The sequence below is a fragment of the Macaca nemestrina genome, chromosome 7 (assembly GCF_043159975.1).
Source record: "Macaca nemestrina isolate mMacNem1 chromosome 7, mMacNem.hap1, whole genome shotgun sequence".
Classification (NCBI taxonomy): Eukaryota; Metazoa; Chordata; class Mammalia; order Primates; family Cercopithecidae; genus Macaca; species Macaca nemestrina.
In genome coordinates this window covers 68,875,346-68,894,203 of record NC_092131.1, presented here as the reverse complement: position 1 = coordinate 68,894,203, position 18,858 = coordinate 68,875,346, and the positions used below count along the sequence as shown (strand labels likewise).

General features: G+C 40.8%; 1 protein-coding gene across 16 annotated transcripts in view; it reads left to right on the top strand.

The window, feature by feature from the left end:
- LOC105478019 (MIA SH3 domain ER export factor 2) overlaps positions 1-18,858 on the top strand; it is a 144,750-nt gene that overhangs the window by 21,074 nt on the left and 104,818 nt on the right. For 2 of the 16 annotated variants that reach the window (XM_011734998.3, XM_011734996.3), the window contains exon 1: positions 9,792-9,931. The exons of 4 other annotated variants lie outside the window; for them this stretch is intronic. In XM_011734998.3, coding sequence (XP_011733300.2) covers positions 9,905-9,931 — 27 coding nt within the window. In that variant the 5' untranslated portion in view covers positions 9,792-9,904. Of the gene's footprint in view, positions 1-9,790; positions 9,932-10,835; positions 11,066-11,214; positions 11,277-11,679; positions 12,079-18,858 lie in introns of those variants that run through there. 10 more of the 16 variants (XM_011735002.3, XM_011735000.3, XM_011735001.3 and 7 more) reach the window with 8 other exon arrangements.

Sequence of the window (18,858 nt, the reverse complement as noted above, 5' to 3'; positions counted from 1 at the left end):
AAGGAAGAGTAGGAGTTAGCCAGACAAAGAAAGGATAGGAATTCTAGGTTGAGAAGAGCACTTTTAAAGTAGTGAAGTGGGAGGGAATACAGCACTTTTGGAGTACAATAAGCAATTGAGTTTGAACATAGATTGAAGTTGAAGTACAGAGAGGTCAAATAATAGGGAGTTCAACTCTATCTTATAGATGATGGGGCACTATTGAATTTTAAGCAGGGAGTAAAATGAAAAAGTTTTATTTATAATGTCTGTCAATGCTGTCAAATAAAGATTAAAGGGGTAAAGACCAGAGGCACGGAGTTCAGTCAAGAAGCTGTTGTGTTAGTTCTGAAAATGAGGAAAAGGCGAAAATCTAAATCAGCGTTTACTAACTCAAATGAAATGAGTGAAGTGTGGGTAAAGGTAGGTGAGAACTGTAGCCAACTAGAGATTGTATGCCCTGTCTAAAGGATAAAGGTCCTACTTACCTTCAGCCTCATTTCCCCAGATACTCTGATTTTCAAGAAAAGCTGGAAATCTGGATTTTTGTGTGTGAAATCTCGCAGTTTTTAATACTGGCAAATATTCAGAGTAAAATAAAACACAATGCAGGTCAGAAAAAACATTCTGTGAGTGGGATTTGGCCCAGTGGTCACATTTTTTAGCCTCTGGCCTAACATCGATGGTTGTAGTCGAAATGATTGGAAGGACAAATTGGATAGATCTTTTGTAGACAGAATCATTGGATTTAATGACTGACTGAATGCAGCATGGAGAATTACAAGGAAAAGTGAGGATACCAGGTTTCAAGCTCGGGGACCCGATAACTTATGAGGTTTCTAGCTTGGGGGACCCGTTAGATGGTGGTGCCACTGAGTCTTAGTGAAAACTGGGCTTAATAACATACATCATTTTGCTTTGGGAGGCCTCTTCCTCACTTAATTTTTTTTTTTTGCTTGGTTCAAGAGAGTTGACATTACGTGATAAATAAGTCCAGAGAAATCATTAATTTATTCTGTATGATTTGGTGTTGAAGATGTTGATTATAAAACGTTAGTTAGGCCGGGCATGGTGGCTCCACTTTGGGAGGCCAAAGTGGGCCGATCACTTGAGGTCAGGAGTTCAAGGCGAACCTGGCCAACATGGTGAAAACTCGTCTCTACAAAAAATACAAAAGTTAGCTGGGGGTGGTGGCGCGTGTCTATAATCCCAGCTACTTGGAAGGCTGAGACACGAGAATTGCTTGAACCTGGGAAGCAGAGGTTGCAGTGAGCCAAGATCGTGCCACTGCACTCCAGCCTGGGCCATAGAGTGAGACTCTGTCTCAAACAAACAAACAAACAAAACAAAACCAGAAAAAGTTAGTTAGAAATCTGTCCCAGGTTAGGAGAAAAAAAAAACTAATAATAATGATAATTACAAAATAGTCCATAATAAAACTTTCAACTCCCCATGGAATTAATTCTATTTTTTGGTATGTCTTGCTGACATAACCCTCCCCTTTTAACCCCTTCCTCCACCAATTATATGAAGTTAAATAATTGAACAGATAATTTGCTAATCAATACATGATATTCACTTCTCTATAAAGTGCTTGTTTAATAAAGTCTATACTAAATATGCTTTTTTTTGGACTCAGTAAACATAGTTAAATACATTTTACTTGGATCATTTTGGATGAAATTATTTAGACATGAAAATATTGAATTTACATTTATGTTAATTATCTTGTGATCTTGGAAAGTCACTTATTGTCTGGGAAGGAGTCCCACTTTGAAAACTCCAGTATCAGAGCTGAGATGAGATCACAGGCTGCTGGTCAAAACTAGCTTTGTATTGTCTAAGAAAATTATGAATGAGTTGTCAGCATTTAAAAGGTGAGCTCATATTAAAATCTGAATTTCTGGGTTCTCTTGAAAAAGAAGACTGTGATATATAGCTGTCAATTTTTCTTGAGCAAAAAGAAACTCAAGTTGGTTAGTGCTTGCTTACATAGACATGGACTCTCCATTTTCCTACATTTATGTCAACCGCTTGGTCTCTACAGGGCTTTAAGTTCATAATCTTCAGACTAAATATTCTGAGAGTTCCTGCTAGATCTAGGATTCTAACTATCTGAATGTATCTATGAAGCACCCATAATATAGATTTGAATAGCTGTAGTAAATGGAAAATTTGAGCAATTTTCCAGTTACATTTAGGTGAAAGGTTTCCTTGTCTTCTTGTCTAAATACTTCAGGTAATTCTTCCAATTCAATGGTAGTTTCAGGTAGATTTTGTGCAGAACATACTTTCTTTGTAATGTTCAAGTACTAGGGATCAACACTACATTTTTCTTTTGAAAATTAAAATGGTATTTCTTAAATGATTCCATCACGTCAAAAGCAATGGGAAATTAAATGAGGCAGTTTTTAAAAAATATAACAAAAAAATTATGAGAAAGCAAAAGGTTTTGGAAAAAAATGATTTTTAAGTTTAAAGATTCCAAAAATGTGAAGAAATTGGAATCAGCACTACTGAAAACTGAATAAGTGTTTTGAAAGTTCAAATATAGAAACTATCTAAAAAAGAAAAACATAAATAGAAATTATGAGTAAAAAGAGAAAATATATAATAAGCCAGGAGACTTATGCCAAGAATAGAATTTCCAGAAAGAGAGAAGGCAAATGAAGAGAAGGAAGCAATAATTCAAGAAATTTTAGAAAGAAAACTTATCTGAGCTTTAAAAGTAATCAAGTTGGTTTTGAGTGAGATTCTTAATCCTGAGTTCTAATTCGATTGCACTGTGATCTGAGAGACTGTTATGATTTCCATTCTTTTGCAGTTGTTGAGGAGTGTTTCACTTCCAATTATGTGGTCGATTTTAGAATAAGTGCTGTGTGTCATTGAGAAAAATGTATATTCTGTTGATTTGGGGTGGAGAGTTCTGTAGATGTCTATTAGGTCTGCTTGGTACAGAGCTGAGTTCAAGTCCTGAATATCCTTGTTAATTTTCTGTCTCATTGATCTGTCATAATATTGACAGTGGGGTGTCAAAGTCTCCCAATATTATTGTGTGGGAGTCTAAGTCTCTTTGTAGGTCTCTAAGAACTTGCTTTATGAATCTGAGTGGGTGCATATATATTTAGGATAGTTAGCTCTTTATGTAATGCCCTTCTTTGTCTTTTTTGATCTTTGTTGGTTTCAAGTCTGTTTTATCAGAGACTAGGATTGCAACTTCTGCTTTTTTTTGCTTTCCATTTGCTTGGTAAGTCTTCCTCCATCCCTTTATTTTGAGCCTATGTGTGTCTTTGCACGTGAGATGGGTCTCCTGAATACAGCACACCAACAGGTCTTGACTCTTTATCCAATTTGCCATTCTGTGTCTTTTAATTGGGGCATTTAGCCCATTTACATTTAAGGTTAATATTGTTATGTGTGAATCTGATCCTGTTGTCATGATGCTAGCTGGTTATTTTGCCCATTAGTTGATGCAGTTTCTTCATCATGTCGATGGTCTTTACATTTTGGTGTGTTTTTGCAGTGGCTGGTACTGGTTTTTCCTTTCCATATTCAGTGCTTCCCTCAGGAGCCCTTGTAAGGCAGGCCTGGTGGTGCCAAAATCCCTCAGCACTTGCTTGTCTGTAAAGGATTTTATTGTTCTTCACTTAGGAAGCTTAGTTTGGCTGGATATGAAATTCTGGGTTGAAAATTCTTTTCTTTAAGAATGTTGAATATTTGTCCCCACTCTGTTCTGGCTTGTAGGGTTTCTGCAGAGAGATCTGCTGTTAGTTTGATGGGCTTCCCTTTGTAGGTAACCTGACCTTTCTCTCTGGCTGTCCTTAACATAGTTTTCCTTCATTTCAACCTTGGTGAATCTGATGATTATGTGTCTTGGGGTTGCTCTTCTTGAGGAATATCTTAGTGGTGTTCTCTGCATTTCTTGAATTTGAATGTTGGCCTGCCTTGCTAGGTTGGGGAAGTTCTCCTGGATAATATCTGGAAGTGTGTTTTCCAACTTGGTTCCATTCTCCCCATCACTTTCAGGTACACCAATCAATCATAGATTTGGTCTTTTCACCTAATCCCATATTTCTTGGAGGCATTGTTCGTTCCTTTTCATTCTTTTTTCTTTAATCTTGTCTTCACACCTTATTTTAATAAGTTAATCTTCAGTCTCTGATACCCTTTCTTCCTCTTGATTGATTTAGCTATTGATATTTGTGTATGCTTCACGAAGTTCTTATGCTGTGTTTTTCAGCTCCATCAGGTCATTTATTCCTCTCTAAAATAGTTATTCTAGTTAGCAGTTCCTGTAACCTTTTATCAAGGTTCTTAGCTTCCTTGCATTGGGTTAGAACATGCTCCTTTAGCTCAGAGGAGTTTGTTATTACCCACCTTCCGAAGCCTACTTCTGTCAATTCATCAATCTCATTCTCTGTCCAGTTTGTGCCCTTGTGGGAGAGGAGTTGCAATCATTTGGAGAAGAGGCATTCTGGTTTTTGGAATTTTCAGCGTTTTTATGCCAGTTTTTCCTTTTCTTCATGGATTTATCTACTTCTGATCTTTGAGGCTGGTGACCTTTGGATGGGGTTTTTGTGTGGGGGTCCTTTATGTTGATGTTGATGTTGTTGCTTTGTTTGTTAGTTTCCCTTCTAACAGTCAGGCCCCTCTTCTGCTGGTCTGCTGCAGTTTGCTGGAGGTCCACTCCAGACCCTGTTCATCTGGGTATCACCAGTGGAGGCTGCACAACAGCAAAGATTGTTGTCTGCTCCTTCCTTACATCAAGGGGCACTGGCCTGATGCCTGCCGGATATCTCCTGTATGAGGTGTCTGCTGACCCCTGTTGGGAGGTCTCTCCCAGTCAGGAGGCGTGGGGGTCAGAAACTTACTTGAGGAGGCAGTCTGCCCCTTAGCAGAGCTGGTGCGCCGTGCTGGTAGAATCCCTCTTGTTATGATCAGCTGCACTCTTCAGAGCTGGCAGGCAGGAACGATTAAATCCGCAGAAGCTCTGCCCACAGCCGCCCCTTCCCCCAGGTGCTCTGTCCCAGGGAGATGGGGGTTTTGTCTGTAAGCCCCTGACTGGGGCTCTGCCTTTTCTTCAGAGATGCCCTGACGAGTGAGGAGGAAACTAGAGAAGCAGTTCTGCCCAGTCCAGACCAAACTCATTGTTCAGTTTCCTGAACCTGGCCAAGGAGGCAGATTTTGGAGAGCTACTAGTATACCGACTCTCCTGGTTCAACAATGGAAAGAGAAGAAGAGTATCTCTTTCAAATCTCCACAAGGAGCCTTGGCAAGAGTAATTTGAAAATTTAATGGATGTCTTTTGAAAATTTACTTCCTGTTAGCACTTTTCTTTTCTCTCTCTCTCTCTCTCTTTTTTTTCCCTATCTTTTGAGACAGGGTCTTGCTCTGTCACCCAAGGTGGAGTGCAGTGGCCCTATCACAGCTCACTGCAGCCTCAGCCTGCTGGGCTGAAGCACTCCTCCCACCTCAGGCACCCGAGTAGCTGGGATAACAGGCATGTGCCACCATGCCTGGCTAGTTTTTCTTTTAAATTATTATTATACTTTAAATTCTAGGGTACATGTGCACAAAATGCAGGTTTGTTACATATGTATACATGTGCCATGTTGGTATGCTGCACCCATTAACTTGTCATTTACATTAGGTATTTCTCCTAATGTTATCCTTCCCCCATTCCCCCACCGCAGGACAAGCACTGGTGTGTGATGTTTCCCACCCTGTGTCTAAGTGCTCTCATTGTTCAGTTTCCACCTATGAGTGAGAACATGCAGTGTTTGGTTTTCTGTCCTTGTGATAGTTTGCTCAGAATGATGGTTTCCAGCTTCATCCATGTCCCTACAAAGGACATGAACTCATCCTTTTTTATGGTTGCATAGTATTCCATGGTGTATATGCGCCACACTTTCTTAATCCAGTCTATCACTGATGGACATTTGCGTTGGTTCCAAGTCTTTGCTATTGTGAATAGTGCCACAATAAACACATGTGTGCATGTGTCTTTATAGTAGCATGATTTACAATTCTTTGGGTATATACCCAGTAATGGGATCGCTGGGTCAAATGGTATTTCTAGTTTTAGATCCTTGAGGAATCGCCACACTGTCTTCCACAATGGTTGAACTAGTTTACAGTCCCACCAACAGTGTAAATGCATTCTTATTTCTCCACATCCTCTCCAGCACCTGTTGTTTCCTGACTTTTTAATGATCGCCATTCTAACTGGTGTGAGATGGTATCTCATTGTGGTTTTGATTTGCATTTCTCTGATGACCAGTGATGATGAGCATTTTTTCATGTGTCTGTTGGCTGCATAGATGTCTTCTTTTGAAAAGTGTCTGTTCATATACTTTGCCCACTTTTTGATGGGGTTGTTTGATTTTTTTCTTGGAAATTTTATTAACTTCTTTGCAGATTCTGGAAATTAGCCCTTTGTCAGATGGGTAGATTGCAAAAATTTTCTCTCATTCTATAGGTTGCCTGTTCACTCTGATGGTAGTTTCTTTTGCTGTGCAGAAGCTCTTTAGTTTAATTAGATCCCATTTGTCAATTTTGGCTTTTGTTGCCATTGCTTTTGGTGTTTTAGACATGAAGTCCTTGCCCATATCTATGTCCTGAATGGTATTGCCTAGGTTTTCTTCTAGAGTTTTTATGGTTTCAGGTCTATCATTTAAGTCTTTAATCCATCTTGAATTAATTTTTGTATAAGATATAAGGAAGGGATCCAGTTTCAGCTTTCTAGATATGACTAGCCAGTTTCCCCAGCACCATTTATTAAATAGGGGATTCTTTCTCCATTTCTTGTTTTTGTCAGGATTGTCAAAGATCAGATGGTCATAGAAGTGTGCTGTTATTTCTGAGCCTCTGTTCCGTCCCAGTGGTCTGTATCTCTGTTTTGGTACTAGTACCATGCTGTTTTGGTTACTGTAGCTTTGTAGTATAGTTTGAAGTCAGGTAGCTTGATGCCTCCAGCTTTGTTCTTTTGGCTTAGGATTGCCTTGGCAATGTGGGCTCTTTTTTGGTTCCATATAAACTTTAAAGTAGTTTTTTCCAATTCTGTGAAGAAAGTCATTGGTAGCTTGATGGGGATGGCATTGAATCTATAAATTACCTTGGGCAGTACGGCCATTTTCATGATATTGATTCTGCTTATCCATGAGCATGGAATGTTTTTCCATTTGTTTGTGTCCTCTTTTATTTCGATGAGCAGTGGTTTGTAGTTCCTCTTGAAGAGGTCCTTCACATCTCTTGTAAATTGGAATCCTAGGTATTTTATTCTCTTTGTAGCAATTGTGAATGGGAGTTCACTCATGATTTGGCTCTTTGTCTGTTATTGGTGTGTAAGAATGCTTGTGATTTTTGCACATTGATTTTGTATCCTGAGACTTTGCTTAAGTTGTTTATCAGCTTAAGGAGGTTTTGGGCTGAGACAATGGGGTTTTCTAAATATACTATCATGTCATCTGCAAACAGGGACAATTTGACTCCCTCTTTTCCTAATTGAATACCCTTTATTTCTTTCTCTTGCCTGACTGCCCTGGCCAGAACTTCCAACACTATGTTGCATAGGAGTGGTGAGAAAGGGCATCCCTGTCTTGTGCCACTTTTCAGAGGGAATGCTTCCAGTTTGTGCCCATTCAGTATGATACTGGCTGTGGGTTTGTCATAAATAGCTCTTATTATTTTGAGATACATTCCACCAATACCTCGTTTATTGAAAGTTTTTAGCATGAAGGACTGTTGAATTTTGTTGAAGGCTTTTTCTGCATCTATTGAGATAATCATGTGGTTTTTGTCTTTGGTTCTGTTTATGTGATGGATTATGTTTATTGATTTGCGTATGTTGAACCAGCCTTGCATCCCAGGGATGAAGCCAACTTGATCTTGGTGGATTTTTTTTTTCCTATTTTTTTGTAGAGGCGAGATGTTGCCCAGGCCGGTCTGGAGCTCCTGAGCTCAAGGGAATCCTTCTGCCTTAGCCTCCCAGAGTGCTAGGATTACAGGCTTGAACCATCATGCGTAGCATCTTTCTTTTCTTTCCCTTTACTTCCCTTTTCTTTTTTCTTTTCCTTTTCCCTCCCTCTCTCCCTCCCTCCCTCCCTCCCTCCCTCCTTCCTTCCTTCTTTCCTTCCTTCTTCTCTTTCTTTTCTTTTTTATTTTCTTTCTTTTCTTTTCCTTTCTTTTTTCTGAGACAGAGTTTCACTCAGTCACCCCTGCTGGAGTGCAGTGGAGTGATCTCAGCTCACTGCAACCTCTGCCTCCTGGGTTCAAATGATTTTCCTGCCTTAGCCTCCCGAGTAGCTGGGATTACAGGTGCACACCACCACGCCCGGCTAATTTTTTGTATTTTTTAGTAGAGACGGGGTTTCACCATCTTGGCCAGGCTGGTCTCGAGCTCCTGATCTTGAGTGATCCACCCGCCTTGGCCTCCCAAAGTGCTGGGATTACAGGCGTGAGCCAACTGCGCCCGGCCCTTTCTTTCTTTCTTACTTCCATTTTTATTTTGGATTCAAGGGGTACATGTGTAGGTTTGTTACAAGGGTAGATTTTGTGGTGCTGAAATTTGGGCTATTGATTCTGTCATCCAGATAGTGAACATAGTATTCAGTGGGAAGTTTTTCAGTCCTTGATCCCCTCCCTCCCTCATTTTTAAGTCCCTAGTGTTTATTTTTCTCATCTTTATGTCTGTATGTACCCAAGATTTAGCTGCCACTTATAAGTGAGAACATGTGATATTTGGTTTTCAATTTCTGCATTAATTCACTTAGGATAATGGCCGCCATCTGTGTCCATGTTGCTGCAAAGAACATGATTTCATTTTTTATGGCTGCATAATATTCCATAGTGTATATGTATTACATTTTCTTTATCCAATCCACCGTTGATGGGCACCTAGGTTGAGTTCATGTCTTTGCTATTGTGAATAGTGCTGCGATGAACATAAAAGTGCATGTGTCTTTTGTTAGAACAATTTACTCTCTTTGGGTATATACCAAGTAATGACATTGCTGGGTCGAATGGTAGTTCTATTTTTAACACTACTTTTTTTCTATTTTACAATTGAGGAGCCTTTTTGAGTTCTAACATTTATATATTCTTAAGTAGAATGCTTCATTTATTCACAGAATATACAATGGAAATTACCCAGCTATTGTTCAACAGGTAGTTCCTGATTCAATATGTTCTGAGAACAACTCTTACATCACTAGTACAGAGATTAAAGATGTGGCTCCACAATTTTGATTTTCTTCCAAAGGACTAGATCTTAAAGTCTGTGACACTGCCTATTTAATTAAAAGGGAGTAACTAGTACTTACAGCTTTGCAATGGGACCCTTCATAAGGGATGTCAGTGTCTAGGTTGTGAACAAAGTTTACTGGTTAGCATGTTTCTGATGTTCTTGGATGTTTTCTAGTACCTGTCACAAACACTAACAGCATTTGTTCTAACATCTGCTTTAAAACAGGCACTATATAAGACCAAAAAAATCGCCTGTCTACTTATGGAGGACAGTCTTTGAATATCTTTTAAATGATAGAGATCATGTACTCTATATGAATAGGCTATAGAATAAAACATTTTAGTTTTCATCAGTTTTCAAATTCAGGATTTTTCTTTTCAATTATAGATTGTAAGAGGGTAGTAATATGTACGACATTTAAAAAAATATATAGGTGCGTATATATGTGTGTGAGTATATATATACTTAATAAGGAGTGAGGTCCATGAAATTGGGTTATGGGTTGGTAGTCACAACTCCACCTGTAGCACCCCTTCACCACACAAATGTCAAAACAGGATCACAGTGTAGAAACGGAAGAGTGCAGGATATATTAGAATCTGAAATCTTTCTCAAGGATACGAGGTGCCTGGTAGAACTTTATTTACGTGTTAGGAAATTTTAACATGAGCTTTTTAAGAAATGGAATTGAAAAATCCAGAGGAAGAGGTGAGTTTGTAACAATTAAGTATACTGAAAAAAATTAGGTTTGGAATTTTGCAGTAAGTTTGTTAAGCTTTACTGTGTTTTTGCTATGGGGGACACTTGGATTTTTCTTTTTTTTTCATTTTATCCTCTGTCCTTACTATTTTTAATATTTGGAATGGTAATTACTGAAAATTGGAGAGGGGCATAGAGTGACTTAGGGAGGGCAAAGGGAGGTTTTGTTTTGTTTTTTATTTTTTGCAAGTTCTAAAACCTGAAAATGATTCTGGAGTCTCCTGAAAATGTTCAGACACATTGAAGAATTTTTATCGAGTAATACAATATTCTAATTGAGGCATACACATTGTTCCAGGAGACACTTAAATTCTAAAGATAAAAGTTTGATTATGCTTCTGTTTTGACTTCAATAAACTATTCACATAATGTAATTTTAATATACACTAATACGTATGAAAGTTGTGTATGCTCTCCAAGGTTTAAGGTATAAACCTGGGAGAATTACTAAGGTAATGGAGAATTACTAAGCAATTTCAGCTACTCTGTTATTAGCATTTCCTGAAACTCCGCAGGCTGATGTGGCAAAGGAGAAATAGCAATCTGAGTTGTGAAAAGCTAGGCCGCATTTTGGTCCTGAAAAATCGCTTGCTGTGAACTTGGGCCAGTTTTTGATTTTTTAAATGGCATAACAATTCGTTGCTACAAGAGGTTACATCAGGAAAATTTCCTAAGGATTTAAGATTTTGTTCATCTGTTGAGTTCTTTTGGGTCATTTATTTAGGAGGAGGTATCTGCTCCTTTTTGAGTTGCTTCACGAAAGACTTGAGTGAGAAGGCAGAATATAATAAGAATGATTATGCTGGTAAGGAAGACATATATATGAGATGGGTTATCCTTTACACCTACGTCAGCTAAAACCGTCTCCTACGAACAAATCCAGCACTTGGCACTTTATTCGACGGTCCTAAAAATAGGGTCCTAAATTTAGAAGGCAAGGTGCTACTTTTAGTTCCTCTTCTCGGAGGAAAACAGCCGCGCCGAGCCAGGCCAAGGTCCACGGGGATTTGATTTAGCATTTGGGTAACTGGGTGCTAATGGAATTGAAAACAGCTGGGCCTAGCAAATGCACAGGTGACTCAGGTAAGCGAGGAAACCCGATCGAGGTTCTCTTGCGTGGGACAGGTTAAACTCGGACTAGACCACAGCTGAGCCGGGACGCCTTCCTGTCCAAAGTCCAAAGTCCGGACTTGGTTGGCAGGGCGCACCGGCACCGGCGCGTGCCCCGCAGGCCATTTTTCTGACTGGAATGACGGCGGCGGCTGGCTTCCCGGGGCCGCCGGGGTCTCCCGGGGTACGCCGCCGTCAGGGCTTCTGCAGGGCGCAGAGAGCAGGCTCTAGCGGGACTGCGGCAGGAAAGCCTTGGGTGTCGGGGCTGGGCTGGCGCCGGTCCTGGGTCGAGGGGGCGCGCTGCGCTCGCCCCCAGGGGTTGTATAGAGACGTCTCTAGGAGAAGCCTCGCCGCCGCCACCGCGGCCGCCCGAGGCGGGGGACCTTGGGACACAGCCCTAGTCTTTGGGGCTGTGCGGCTCACAAGACAGCGCACAGTATGAGGCCGAATCCCATCCTCTAGTCCAAAGCCTCTCTACTACCACGGATAGGTGACTGCGCTAGGTAGAGCGCCGGCCCCTTTAAGAGCGAACGACCAGGACACGTCTGCGAAGCTTGCGCGAAGAAGGGGAAGTTTGCGGCTGTCCGCGCCTCCCCGCCTTCTCGCGGCTGCCTGGCCGAAACCAAACCGAGGGTTGGGGTGGCGAGGACAGGGTGCGTCGCAGGCTTGTGCAAGTCGGGCTCGGACCTGCGCTGCCTCAGGATGTAAAGTGTAACAAGGGGGTCGGGATGGGCAGCGTGGGCCTGTGAGGCCTGTGGGTGCCCGCGTCCCCCAGCTCCCCCCGCAGCCGGCTCCGCAGTGGTCCGCTCCTGTTGCCGGGTGCGGATTCGGGTTCCGGACCGAAGGCTGTGTGTTTTCCGCCGTTTATCGTGTCCCCGACAGGCCGGGGTTACTGCGGCGACCACGAGAGCAGCTTTGGTGCTATGGAGGAGCCCGGGGCTACCCCTCAACCGTATTTGGGGCTGGTCCTGGAGGAGCTACGCAGGGTGAGCCCAGGCGCGATGAGTGTTACGTGGCCCAGGGGTCGCGGGAGCCGCCGGGGAAGGAAGCAGTAGATGGGCTTTGGGGTGTGAGCCGCAGTGGTTGGAGGTCCCGAAGCCAGTCGTCGTCTACTGCCCGGCTCCGGCCTGTGTTCGAGGCAGTAGTGAGGCTCGCAGGGCGCTTGAGTGGTTTTTGTGTGATGGTGGAGGACCTGGGGCTCTGGAAGGTGAAGAAAGCACTTGCTTAGCTGGACTTTGCAAGGATGTAAATGTTTCCCGATTCCTGAAACTAATTAGTCTTTCCGCTATGTTGTTTATTTTGAGCAGGGGTCAGTGACACGTGGTTCCTTCGACTGTGAGAAACTTGAGGATTGTTCCTTTAAATTAGTTACATTTAGTGATGTAACTTTTCGTTGAACCTTGAAAGGACACCTGAGGTTGGGCGGGGAGTTGAAATTTTGATTCTGCATTTTTTTTGGAAAGAATGCCCTTTTGAGATGCTCTACCATGAGTGAGTTTGTTCTTCGCTTCTGTCTTGTTAATGTACAGTCTAGAGATAGTCAACTCCCATGTTCAAATTTTGTTTTTTTAAAGTCTAGTTTATAATCAGGTTTTAGAGATTTTTCTCTTTAAGTGTTTACAGGTATCTTTGTTCACATGTGTAGGGGCATTTATGTCGCCGTGTTTTTAAAAACTGGATTAAATCTTTAAAAAGACCACGTAATTTTGAGGCAGTTATGATTATATTTTCTTGTTATGTGAATTAAAAGTACTGTTGCCATGGTGTTAGTTTATGAGTTCATAGTTTGTCTAGTGCGTATGTATATGTATTTAATATGAAAGGAGCACCTTTATGGAGATTCTAAATGGACGAAGATATAGTTTTGGCCACTAGCATCATGTTGTCAAGAGAAGACCAAAAAAAAAAAAAAAAAAAAGTACAAAGTAGAAACTGATGAAGTGCTTACCTAAGCATACACACAAAGTGCTTGTGAAATTGGGGGGTGGGAGGGATTACATTTTCTTGAGCGTTAGGAAAGTCTTTCCAAGGCTGAGCAAATAATTTAAGCAGAGGAGGCATGAAACAGCACGGTGGGTGCAGGGAACTAGGAGCTATATTACTTAGAGTGTAAAGTGGGCTTAGGGAGTGATGTGCAATGATGCTTGCCGGAGATGTAAGTAGGTTCCAAGTGCTGTAGGTGTTGGAGAGCTGTTGAAGGCTTTTCCGTGGTTAGGCTTTGGTTTAAAAGCTCTTCTTGATAGTAGCATGTAGATTAGATGTCAGGGAAACAAAACTTGAAATAGGGATTAAGGGAGAGATAACAGTAGTAGGGATAGAAAAGAGGGTACTGTGTGGGGAAATAGCCTCATAAGAGCTAAAATATGTTTGGCTTTATTGATTGCATGTGAAGGGTGAGAGAAAGAGAAGGAGTCTAGAAGGACTTCCAGGTTTCTGGCTGTGGTAACTTATTCATGGAGGTAGGGTTTATAGGAAGAGAAGCATATTGTGGGATGGGAGATAATTTCAGATTGCACATTATTTCCCTTTCTTCACTAAAAACAATAATAATCAAGATTTAGTTTTTATAGGACTGCCAATTTACAGAGACATGGAGAAATGCAGCCAGATTTTGCAGTTTTCTCTAGTCTGGTGCATTGTATCTTCACCTGCACAGTTTTTTTTTTTTTTTTTGCTAAATGCAACTACCCTGGCCTGGGGGCTAGGATGGCGCAGCACTCTTCTGCTTTAAAATTTTTTTTAGTTTTTAAAAATTATTTTGTATTGAGATGTATTCACACAACATAAAATTAATCCTTTTATAATGTCCACCTCAGTGCTGTTTTTGGTATATTCACTATGTTATGCAACTGTCAGCACAGTTCCTCAACATTTTTATCACTCCAGAAAATAAACTCTGTACTGATTAGCAGTCTTAATTCCCATCCCTCATCCCTTAACCACTAATCTATTTTCTGTCTGTATGAACATGTCTCTTCTGCATGTGTCATGTAGTCATACTCTATGTGGCCCTTTGGCTTCTTTTACTTAGCATGTTTTCAAGGCCTATCCATGTTGTAGCATGTAACAGAGCTTCATTTCTTTTTTCTTTCTTTCTTTTTTTTGAGACAGGGTCTCACGCCTGTCACCCGGGGGGAGTGCAGTGGCACGATCTCAGCTCATTGTAGCTTAGACCTCTCTGGCTCAGGTGATCCTCCCACCTCAGCCTCCTGCATAGGTGAGATCACAGGCATATACCACCAAGCCTGGCTAATTTTTTTGTATTTTTTGTAGAGACAGGATTTCTTCATGTTACCCAGGCTGGTCTTGAGCTCCTAGACTCAAGTGATCTGCCCCCCTTGGCCTCCGAAAATGCTGGGATTACAGGCGTGAGCCACTTCACCTGGCCCTTCATTTCTTTTTATGGCTGAAAAAATATTCCGTTGTGTGAATATATCCCATTTATGTCATAGTTGATGGACATATGGATTATTAATACTTTTTGGCTGTTACGAATAATACTGCTATGTGTACAAGTTTTTATATATGTTTTTAGTTCTCCTGGGTAAGTACCTGGCGTGGAATTGCTGAGTCATATTTGCCATATGTTTAACTTTTTGAGAATTGCCAAATTGTTTTCCACAGAGGTCACACCATTTTACATCCCCACTAGCCGTTTATGAGGGTTTCAGTTTTCTGTATCCTCTTCAATGCTTGTGATTTTCTGTTTTCTTTTGTTTTTAATTGTCACCCTTGTGAGTGTACAAGTGAGTGGTATTTCACTCTTTTTTTTTTTATTTTGAGACCGAGTCTCGCTCTGTCATCCAGACTGGAGTGCAGTGGCGTGATCTCGGCTCACTGCAACCTCCACCTCCCAGGTTCAAGAGATTCTCCTGCCTCAGCCTCCTGAGTAGCTGGGACTATAGGCACTAACCACCACACCTGGCTAATTTATGTATTTTTAGTAGAGACAGGTTTCACCATGTTGGCCAGGATGGTCTTGATCTCCTGAACTTGTGATTCACCTGCCTCACCATGTTGGCCAGGATCGTCTTGATCTCCTAACCTTGTGATTCACCTGCCTTGGCCTCCCAAAGTGCAGGGATTACAGGTGTGAGCCACCGCGCCTGGCTTAACTTTTTTTGTTTGTTTGTTTGTTTTGTTTTTTAAGAGATGGGGGTCTTGCTTTGTTGCCCAGGCTGGAGTGTAGTGACATGATCATAGCCCACTGCCACCTTAAATTCCTGGCCTCAAGGGATCCTCCTACCTCAGCCTTCCAGAGTGCTGGTATTACAGATACAAGCCACCACACCAGGCCTCATGGTTGTTTTGATTTGTATTTTCCTAGTAACTAATGATGTTGAGCATGTGCTTATTGTTTATATCGTCTTTGGAGAAATGTCTATTCATTTCCTTTTGCTCACTTAAAAAATGGGTTGTCTTTTTATTGTTGAGTTGTAAGCATTCTTTATACATTTAGGATGCTAGATACTTATCAGATAAATGATTTAGAAAGATTTTCTCTCATTCTGTGCATTTTCTTTTCACTTTCTTGGTGTGTCCTTTGAAGCATAAGCGTTCTAAATTTTGATTGAGTCCAATTTATCTTTTCTTCTTTGGTTGCTTGTGCTTTTGGTGCCATAGCTAAGAAACCGTTGCTTAAGACAAGGTTACAAAGATTTACAGTTATGCTTCCTTCTAAGAGTTTTAGCTCTTACAGGAAGTTATTCGATCCACTTTGAGTGATTTTGTTTTCATATGTGTTGTGAAGAATGGGTCTAGATTCATTCCTTGGCATATGTATATTTATTGGCTTATTCTAGTATGATTTGTTTGAAAGGACTGTTTTTTCCTTATTGATTTGTCTCAATACTATTGAAAATAATTTACCATAAATTTAAGGTTTTATTTCTGGACTCTCATTTCTATTTCATTGGCCTGTGTCTGTCCCTATGCCATTACTACATTATCTTTAAAACATTTTTTTACCCAATGTCTTGATTATTGTAACTTTGTAGTAAGAAACAGTAGGGAAGTATGAGTCCCCCAATGTTGTTTTTGTTTGTCAGTATTCTTTTTCTTTATCAATATTGTTTTGGCTATGTGGAGTCCCTTGCATTTCTATATAAACTTTAGGAATTCAGTTTTAGGAATTTAAGATTTAATTTGTCCATTTCTGCAAAAAAGGCAGTTGGAATTTTGATAGGGGTTGCATTGAATCTGTAGATCAGTTTGGGGAGTATTGCTCTTAATAATATTAACTCTTCCAAGCTGGGTGCAGTGGTTCATGCTTATAATCCCAGCACTTTGGGAGACCGAGGTGAGCAGATCATTTGATCCCAGGACTTCGAGACCAGCCTGGGCATCTTGGTGAAACTGTTGTGGTCTTTTGTCTCCTTAGCTCAGGTACGTCTGAGTTCTTGTCTCACAACCAAGAAGAATTAGGCATGCAGACCCCGGAGAGTGAGCGGAGTAGTATTTATTAAGTGAAAGGAAAGCTGTCAGCAAAGAGGGAATGCAGGGGGTGGTTCCCCTACCCGAAGGCGGGAAAGTCACCCTGTGTGGCTGGGTCTGGGTCCTTTTATGGACTCAGAATGGGGAGTGCATGCTGACTGGTTTGTGAGTATGCAAAAAGGTTAAAGCCAAGACACCACTCAAAGATGGGCATGACAATGTAGACAACTGATTAGGAGGCCGGGTGCGGTGGCTCATGCCTGTAATCCCAGCACTTTGGGAGGCTGAGGTGGATGGATCACGAGGTTAGGAGTTTGAGACCAGCCTGGCTAACATGGTGAAACACTGTCTCTACTAAAGATAAAAAAATTTAGCTGAGCATGGTGGCGTGTATCTGTAATCCCAGCTACTCGGGAGGCTGAGGCAGGAGAATCGCTTGAACCCGGGAGGCAGAGGTTGCCGTGAGCTGAGATTGTGCCATTGCACTCCATCCTGGGTGACAGGGTGAGACTCCATCTCAAAAAAAAAAAAACAAAAAAAAACCAAAAAAGAAAACATTAGTAAAGGGTAGGTATATGTAAAATAGGTGAAAGATGGGGATCAATCAGAGGAAAGCACACCAAGCAAGAGGGCAAGTTCTCCATCTGGTCTAAGGATTTAACTTGTAGCTTGGCTTTCAAGCTTTAAACTGTCTTTGGCTTGAAGTTGGGGTTTCACTAGGGACCTGACCCTATCTGCCTAAGCATTTGCCTGCCTCCTGCCACTCTCAAAATCCTGGCTCTGAAAGAAATACAAAAATTAGTTGGGTGAGGTGGCGTGTGCCTGTAGTTGCGCTGCTTGGGAGGCTGAGATGGGAGGATCACCTGAGCCTGGGTAGGGCGAGGCTGCAGTAAGCCAAGATCACACCACTGCACTCCAGCCTGGGCGACAGAGTCAGTCCCTGTCTCAAACAAAGAAGTCTTCCAGCCCATGGACATGGATTGGCTTTACATTTGTTTAGGTCTTCCTTAGTTTCTTTCCACAATGTTTTGTAGTTTAGCATGCACTTCTTTTGTTAAATGTATTCCTAATAATCTTACTTTTTTGATGCTATTGTATATGGAAATGTTTTCTTTATTTCATTTTCAGGTTGCTCATTGCTATTGTATAGAAATTCAACTGATTTTTCTATGTTGATTTTGTATTCTGCTATTTTGCTGAACTTATTAGCTCTTGATAGTTTTTCTATAGGTTCTTTAGGATTTTCTCTCTATGTAGAATAGCATTGTCATCTTCAAACAGTTTTTCTTCTTCCTTTCCAGTCTGGATGCCTTTTATTTATTTTTCTTGCCTAATTGCTCTGGCTAGAACCTTCATTACAATGTTGAATTCATGTTGATAGAGTGGATGTTATTGTTCCTGACCTTAGGAGAAAAGCTTTTTTTTTTTTTTCCATCATTAAGTATGATGTTAACTGTAGGTTTTGCATAGATGTTCCTTGTCAGGTTGAGGAAATTCCCTCAAATCGTACTTTGTTGAGTGTGTTTTGTTTTGTTGTTGTTTGTTTGGGACAGGGCCTCACTCTGTTTCCCAGGCCGGAGTGCAGTGGCATGATCATGATTCACTGCCGTCTCAACTTCCTGGGCTCAGATGATTCTCCCGCCTTGGCTTTCTGAGTAGCTGGGACTACAGGCATGTGACACCATGCTTGGCTAATTTTTGTTGAATGTTTTGATTATGAAAGGGTGCTAGATGTAGTCAAATGCTTTTTCTGTGTCTGTTGAGATGATCATGTGTTTCTTTTTTCTCTTCATTTTCTTAATATGGTTTATAACATTATTGTATGTTAAACCAACCTTGCATTTCTGGGATAAATCCCACTTGGTCATGGTATATAATCCTTTTTATATGTTGTTGAATTTGGTTTGTCAATATGTTTTTGAGGATTTTTGCATCTGTAGTCGTAGGATGTATTGGTGTGTGATTTTCTTTTCTTGTGATGTATTTGTCTGGCTTTTAGGGTAAATACTGGCCTCATAGAATAAGTTAGGAAGTATTTCTTCCTCCTATATGTTTGGGAATAGTTTAAGAGTAATTGGTGTTAATATTTTATCTTGGAGAGGTGTACCTTCATGGAACTTTGTGTTTTAATCAAGTATTTACAGGGCCTGCATTTTGACATTCTTTTTGTTATTAATATATATCGTGTTTGAGATTAGATGAAAAACAATTTTAGTTTATTCTTAGTATATTTTATCAACTTGATTAATTGATTTTTTTTAAAGCTACTTGATCTTGAACTCCTTTAGTACTTACGTTTTGGAAATGGAATAGATTTTAAGTGTTCTGTGGTT